We start from the raw sequence: 8,007 nt of genomic DNA on the forward strand, positions 1-8,007 counted from the left end.
CTGTATTTATTCCTTCTTCAGGGAAAAAAGCAGACCCACCCCAATACTGAGGATAACAAAGCCTAGGAAGATGGTGACCAGCAGGGGGCGCACGCTCTCGGTCCTCCACAGCTCCCTCTGTGAGGGCTGGGACGTCTGAAGGGGGAGAGCAGGAGAAGAACATCATGCTCACGCTCAGCCTGTTCAGCACCTTCACGCTCATCAGTCACTGCTCAGGGGAAAACTGGAGCTGCTCTATCAGTTTACTGCCTGACAAAAATCCCCAAAGGACATGGAAACGTCTTTATTCCTTTCCTGAACGGGCTAACTGCCGTGGCTGGGCATAAGGGTTCGAGTTCGACTCGAGCACTAGGCTGAAGGTCTGGAGAAAAAGAAAGCAAGTGGAGAAAAAAAAAATAGGACCAAACTAATTTCGTCAACCTTGTTCTCACCTCTTCCTCCGCTGAACTGAACACCCCCAGTGGTGACAGCAGGTACTGCATGAGGTCCAGGACTTTATGCGCTGCCGGAAATGCCTCATATCCATTCAGCATGTACAGGAGCCACGCCCCCTGTGCAGAGCACCAACCAATCACGTGTTACATACATCTGACTGAGCGGAGTAATAACCAATCACACGCACAGCTTACGACACAGCCTGTCCCACACTGTTTCCATAGTGCACAATCAATGTCTTTTCTTGTGATTATATTTGATATGGTTTTTTTTCTCTGACCTCACAGATTCTGAAAGGTGCACAGCATGCTGAAGAGCACAGCAGAACACCATTGGGCAGATACTGTGTCGCTGTTTTTTTATGTGAAATGACTGTGATTTTAGGCCTTTCCCAGCTATAACTTAAGCTTTTTTAAAAAACTGAACTGACTTTAGAAACAGGTCACAGATTTGAAATGCGGTGCTGTTGCCATAGCGCACAGAGCCTGGGCGGGGGTTACTTGCCATGATCTGGGAGAGCACGCAGACACACAGGAAGTAGCCGGCCGACACCCCGATCCTCCACGCCCTCTCCGACCACGCGACGTGGGCCGCCTGCAAGGGATTCTGGGATAGCTGCTGGTCCTCCTCCTGCTCATCCTCTGTGTCCAGTTGGGACGGAGGCCCTGGCAGGGTCCTCTGCATCATCGCCCCCGGCAACGGCAGACCTGGCCTGCCCACAGAGCGAAACAGGAAACAGGAAGTAAGAACAAAACAAAAAATAAATTAATAAATAAATAAAATACTGTACTAAAACGACGAGCTATAACATCAAGATAATGGTACAAGTGCATTATAAGTGTTGGCTGGAGGTACAAGAGTAACATGAAAGTGCCACAGGAATAAGATAGAAGAATAAAAGTAATAAGAGCAAAAATCAAAGGGCATGAAAAATGCATTTAAGTGAAGTGCATTAAACACGGGGGGGTTGCGAATGTGTGGAACAGTTTGACTTGTGTTACAGGGGTGGAGCAGTGCTGGACGCTCTCCAGGCTGAAGGTTAATGAGGAGCTCTAGGTGGACTGAATTCCCAGTTCTCCTCCTCGTACCACTCTTACGGTCTTAGGTTACTGTCGCCTCTGCAGGCATTGATTGATGCTCAACCTTCAGAATGAGTAACTTTGTAAGGACACCAGGCCAGTGGAGGATGGGCTCCCCCCTCTATAGCTAAGTGCTGAGTAAGCACAAAAACAAGCAGACCCTGCGGCTCTCCAGGACCAGGGCTGGGGACCCCAGCAGACCCTGCGGCTCTCCAGGACCAGGGCTGGGGACCCAGAGACCCTGGCTCTCCAGGACCAGGGCTGGGGACCCCAGAAGTGCGGCTTCAGGACAGGCTGGACCCAGCATACCCTGCGGCTCCCAGCACAGGGCTAGGGACCAAACAACCCTCACTGATCCAGAGCATGCAGACCTTTCTTCACACAACGGACCAGGGGGGGTACCCCAGGAAGCAAAGACATTTAAAGCACCTGGTCATGAACAGTGGGGTCAATTTCATTAGGGGGGCAATCCCATTTCAGTTCAGTTAATTCAGGACATAAACTAAAAATCAGTCCATTCACTGAAAAATCCTGAGAGCATGTTATGGACACTTTCTAATTCACACAACAGATTTCAGTGAATTAACCGACTCAAACACCCACAGATTTACCCAGAAGCCAACGCGTCCTGAACATCGGGAGAGGGACCCGACGCGATGCGATAGCAGTAAATAACACCTGCTCAGCCGGTGCAGACAGCCCGCTGGGTAACAGCCGCTGGAGACTGACCCAGATCGAATGACTGTTTTGCATCCCTCTCCAGCTCTGGGGCCATTGTCTCTAATGCAGATCAATGCGGGAAGGAGCCCCAATCCCAATTAAAAATATCCTCTCACATCCGGTCTATTGTTGCTCGCCATCAACAGGCTCATATCTGATCATACGGTACATTATTGAGCGACCCCCCCGCAGAGTAATAACCCTTTAATCCCATTAATAGGGAACCTACAAAGGACAGAGAGAACCTTTGGCACTACGAGGGCTTTCAGGATCGAGGAGCACTTTTGGACCGTTTTGAAGAGGAAGAGAGAAGATCCTGTATTAGCATCCATGCGCACATACGTTATCTTTTATTTATTTATTCGTTTTATTATGTATTTTTAAAGTAGACATTCGCTTTGCTCAGCTGAATCACAATGATATCCAAATGCTCTGAGCATGCTGAATATGATTACATATGAATCACTGTTACATATGAACGTGACGATGTCGCATTTTCTTGGACATTTCTTACTACTTTTTATTGTGTAAAAGTACTGGTCTCCTGGACCTGGTGCTTTTTTGGGGGGGGTTTTTTCAAAAAATATTGAAAAGCTTTACAAAGAAGTTACATTTTGTAATCTCTGGCCCCTCATTACTAAATACAGGTATGCTTTGTTTTGGCTGTCTGGACCGTAGCACGCCGGACAGGTGAGTAGGGCGATCCAGGTGACCCAAACACCCGCAGGAGCCCCAGAGCTGAACTGCTGAGTGACACCTGCTCGTCCGCTCTCGTCCACCCCAGCCCTCTTGTCTGTGTGTTATAGTGATTTAAACCCTGTTCTCTTGCTGCCGAACCTGAGCAGGGCCTAGACCTCCATTCACACGGCCAGCTGGAGCCTCTTCAGGCCTGTGCCACCTCCAGCGCCTCCCCCGCACCTCCATGAGGAGACACAGGAAGAGCACTGTCGCCCACCCCCGCCGCCACACCACCCCCCCAACCCCCCCCCCCCCCGGCACCCAAACGGACCCTCAAGCAGGCCTTTAATCGCACCCACGCATCACCAGCACCCACCTCTCCCTCCATCTGCGCTCTGTGCACTGTTAGGGCCGGCTGTCCTCACTGTGTGTGTGCGCATGTGTGTGTGTTTGTGTGTGTTACCAGGTGTGTGTGTGCCTGTGTGTGTGTGTGTGTGTGTGTGTGTGTGTGTTACCAGGTGTGTGTATGCGTATGTGTGTGACCATGTGTGTGTGTGTTACCAGGTGTGTGTGTTTGGGTGTGTGTGTTACCAGGTGTGTGTGTGTGTGCGCATGTGTGTGACCAGGTGTGTGTTTGTACGCAAACATGTATATACTGGGTGGTGTATGACATCACCACCTCTTTTACCCCTAAAATCATCCTTCGTGACATTCTCCTGCTTACTGGTGATCGTCTTCATTAGTCTACCCATGATCCCACGGGAGACGGACAGTTTCACAGACTTCCCATGGAAAACAGAGCAATCACACTCTTCACAGACAAAGTACACATTCACCTACACCCACCATTAACCTTACAGTGCTCTGTGCTGCAGCCGCTCTCCCCAGCTAGAACCACACTCTCCTGCACAGTCCCACATCCTGTGGAGATTACTGTGGAGAAAATACTATCGCTGGACCTTCCAGCTGCTCCCCCCCTCACTTGCAACTTTTTAACACTTTCTCGTTGTGTATCGCTGTTTCATCAACTGAAGTAGATCTAAGTACAGTGTGTTTATTTCCAGCATCAGAATGAGTCTTTTAAAGGACAAGCCCAACACTGAAATCTCTGCGATGGTGCACGGTCCTAAAAACATACAGCACATACATTTTAGGACAGTGTGCCATTTAGCAAAACTGGAACCAGAATATGCTGTTCTTTTTCTGTTACTTTGAGCCTGAAAGTAACAGAAAAAGTAAAAAAAAAAAACAAAAAAAAAACCGAAACTCAGAACGAGCAGAATTGCTGATTCCCGGCATTTATCGTTCACCATTTTGTTTTGCTACCCACCTTCAGCCAAAGAAAAAGTCTGAAATTGGGCGGGGCTGTCGTCTGCTTAGTTGCCCATCAACAGACAAGAAAGACAGCGATGACTTTGGGATGCCAAAATGAATTACTGTTAAAAAAAATCAATGAAATAATTTTGGAGAAATATACAACACCTGTTGCTGGGAGCCAGTCCACAGAAAGTGGAACTACAGACAGCTGTATGCCTAACTGGGTATTTCACAATAAATGAATTATTGCATAAATGTATTGCTGATTTGAATGTGGATTAGCTAGCTATTGAAAATATTAACAAATGAGTTGTTTTCAGCTAACTGCTGCCTGACATTGATGCTGAACAGTAACTGACAAAGTCACTCACCTGGAACACCGATTCAAATTTCATCTTACGGTTCAGGATGTTTTTGGTCTTTTTTTTTTATTTATTTATTTTTTTAAACTCTGCACAATTAATAAACACAGTGAGCCATACCTGTTCCAGAGAACCTTGTGCCTGTTGGATTCTGCTGCATTACTGAGCGCAAGATAACAGTGAAGGCAAAACAAGTCACAGAGCACAACCTTTTATGGTCTGGAGTTTGTCTTTCTGGAACAGTCTGATGGCTCCTCCCCGAACATACCGTGTAGTACTCCCCCTCCCCCGCGATAGGACATTACTAGAAACTGCATTACATTGTTAATTTTCCTGAAATGCGCCCTCCTCCAGCGATAACTTGGCCTACATACCCACTCAAACAGCCAAGCAGCGGTACAATTACTGAGGCAATCCTGCTCAGCAGCGCATCAGCAGTGCCGCCACCCCCCCGCCCCCGTTCAAGCCCGCAACCCTTCAGGTTACAACACCTGCAACCCCCGCCACCCCCGCCCAAATTCGGCCGCTTTAGTCACAGAAGGCAGCGGTGACCTACCTTTCCGCGGGACGGCGAGAGCGAAGCCAGGCGTTGTGTCACATGACAGAGCCGAACAGTCGGTCTCCTGAGGCCGGCGCTTCGGCGGGAATCAGCCGCTGCGGTACAGCACCAGTCCTGGACGTGAAACACAGGAGGACAAACCTCACACACCGGGAGCACCTCCAGTTTCCGGTGCCACCGAAGACGGGGAAAAACGAGCAATAAAAACGGCAGGTGGCTGGATGTGGAAATAGCAATGATTTTACGCGCCGTTATCTTTCTCTGGAGCTCCAAACGTCACGCGGTCTGTCCTCACTCCGGCTGCCCTGGCAGTGGATCATTGACACTGGACTGGCCAAGAGACGACAACGACTTCAAAAATTAGTGAAACGCCAACCTGCTCCTTTCAGTGACAAATGTTAATCTGCGAGTGTGAGCCGGAGCTGGAGCCGAAGCTACGCGCAAAACTGAAAAGCAAGCGCTCGAACAAAGGAAAACATCAAATGGACGAGGCTTCGGTTGCGCGAGCATTTTGAATAGCGGACGCACAGATTACCGGCCGCGCGCATCCGCGGCGGCCCTTCCTGTCTCCCTCGGTAAACAATGGATGAGTGGATCCGATCAGTGCGAAGGTGGCTTTTGAAGTGATGACGCGAGTGAAGCTGGCGTTTCGGTAACCATGGAAACAACCACACTCGTCCCGCTAAATGCAGACGCATAGAGCCGCAGACTGGTTTCCGTCAAGAAAAAATATCCCCGAGCACAAATGCAAATGGTTTGCGGAGCAAGACAAGTTCAATCAACCAGTGTCGAAGCTTTTGAGTCGGATGAGTTTTAATGCAGACCGGTGCGATGGTCGTATTTTTGATATCCTTATTTTTACTGTGGCAAGTTCCCGAAACCCAGACAAGACAGAGATTTCCTTCTGAACCTTATCCGGTAGTGCGGTTAGATGTTCCCTGTAGCGCTGCAGACAGGCTAGACAGCTTGCTCGTGAGTGAGTGAAGCAGTTAACCTGGGAATCAGATCCTTGCCACCATCGAGTCACAAGTCCCTACTCTTTAGCCACTGTGTAACGCTCACCTTGTTGACATAAACATTTCCGTAACAACCAGGTGACGCAGGATGGTACTCCCAGATTTCTCATTTGTTGCGTCAAGTGGTGGAGCGCTATGGAATACCCTCCTGCCTCCAAACATAATATAACGGTTAATGAGCAGCCGGGCCCGAGGCCGTGTTCGCGCTGGAAAATGAGCACGTGCCCACGTAGGTCCAGTAGTTGTAAAAACAAATTAAGACAATAAAATATTATTAGTACATCAACGACCACGTTAAAAAAAATGAACGACCGAGGCTTCCAGATGTCCTCTATAAAAAAATGTAACCGTTATTATGTGAGCAGAGTCGATGCATATGCTTAGAGCATGCACGCAGGATATGTCCATAAATGTAAATTCTTGAATCTATCAATCTGGATGCTAGAACCCAAAAAGGTGCAGATTTTATTCCCGGGGGTAGTGCCACAGTACCCTTTCAGCTATGGGATGGGTCTAAACAGCTGTGATTGGACAGTTCAAATTACGATGAAAAATAATTTACATTTTCTTTTTTCTTTAATCAGATATGCAGACAATCAGTGTAATAAATCTCAATATGGCCTAGACTGGAAAGTGCAGTTCCAAATTGACACCAAGCGTAGTTTGTTTGTGTACACATTTACATCCAGGCATTACATGAGATTATTGCACAGTTTACATACTTTTTTTACGCACAATCCATTTATACAGCTATATATTTTACAGTTTAGGTACTGTGTTCAAGGGTACGATGGCAGTGCCCCACCTGAGAATCAAACCTGCAACCTACCCAGCTCCCTGCCCACTACACTGCACTGGCCATCCCTTTCTCCCTTGGCATTCCAGGTTCCCTGTAAAGGACATCCTCCCCCCATTATTACCAGATCACCAAACAGTGTGAAGACAGCAGTGGGACATCACAACACGTTGACGCAAAACCAAAAATAACCGAGCCATTTTAACAAATGGAGTTTGCCGAGGTCTGGTTTAGTGCCCACGTGTGGACACGTCCCAATCAAACATAATCTGTGTTCATTAACCCTAATTGTGCAGGTACATCTCTGAGACATGGGTGGCACTAATGCCTACGGCCACCAGAGGGAGCACTCAGCCCTCTGAGGGGGAAGGGGGAGCGGCCTACACTGTCTGCAGCCTCCTCAGGCAGCGCGTCTCCACGGCGATACAACAGCCAGCCAAATATGGAAGGCCAGAGGTGTCAAACCATCTGCAGCAACGTGTGAAACCGTACTAATAGCACCGCTACACATCCTGCTAACTGGACGCTTTACACCTCTGGGCAATAACTATCAGCTAATCAGGACAGATAAATTGTAAAAATAGGAATTAGCATATATTGTTTCAATGCAGCACACAACGAACTGCTACTGTCGGCAGCCGTTAAGAGACCGCTTGTCTGTTACACGCAAAATTACATTTTACATTTTAGGCATTTAGCTGAGGCTCTTATCCAGGGCAACATACTGTAGGCCTACAATGAGCGCAAAAGAAGAGAAGGGCTAGATTCATAAATCACCAGCATCCCAAGTAGGGATTAATGAGAAGCCTAATGGTCAGGCCATAGCACCCCAGTGAGAGGTGATCCTATCACTAGAATTAACACGTGGAAGGGAAGGTAGAGAAAGCATTTTTTTTTCTCTCCCTCTGAAAATGATCTCAAACTTGGAGAAGTAGGTCCCGAGGAAACATGTTGCTTAATCTTGAGATGTTGTGACAGTTCCGATGGGATACCATAATTATACATTACAGCCTCAAATTAAGGGATTAACGAGCCACAGTTAGAA

General features: G+C 48.0%; 1 protein-coding gene across 1 annotated transcript in view; it reads right to left on the reverse strand.

Annotated features, from left to right (window-relative positions):
- The window catches only part of LOC135242147 (tyrosine-protein phosphatase non-receptor type 5-like), a 13,840-nt gene extending 13,138 nt beyond the window's left edge, over nucleotides 1–702 (reverse strand). The window contains exons 1-2 of the mRNA XM_064313086.1: nucleotides 432–702; nucleotides 40–135 (exon numbers count right to left, since the gene is read on the reverse strand). Coding sequence (XP_064169156.1) covers nucleotides 40–135; nucleotides 432–533 — 198 coding nt within the window. The 5' untranslated portion in view covers nucleotides 534–702. The remainder of the gene's footprint in view (nucleotides 1–39; nucleotides 136–431) is intronic.
- Nucleotides 703–8,007: the final 7,305 nt, after the last annotated feature.

Source organism: Anguilla rostrata, chromosome 16, assembly GCF_018555375.3.
Source record: "Anguilla rostrata isolate EN2019 chromosome 16, ASM1855537v3, whole genome shotgun sequence".
Classification (NCBI taxonomy): Eukaryota; Metazoa; Chordata; class Actinopteri; order Anguilliformes; family Anguillidae; genus Anguilla; species Anguilla rostrata.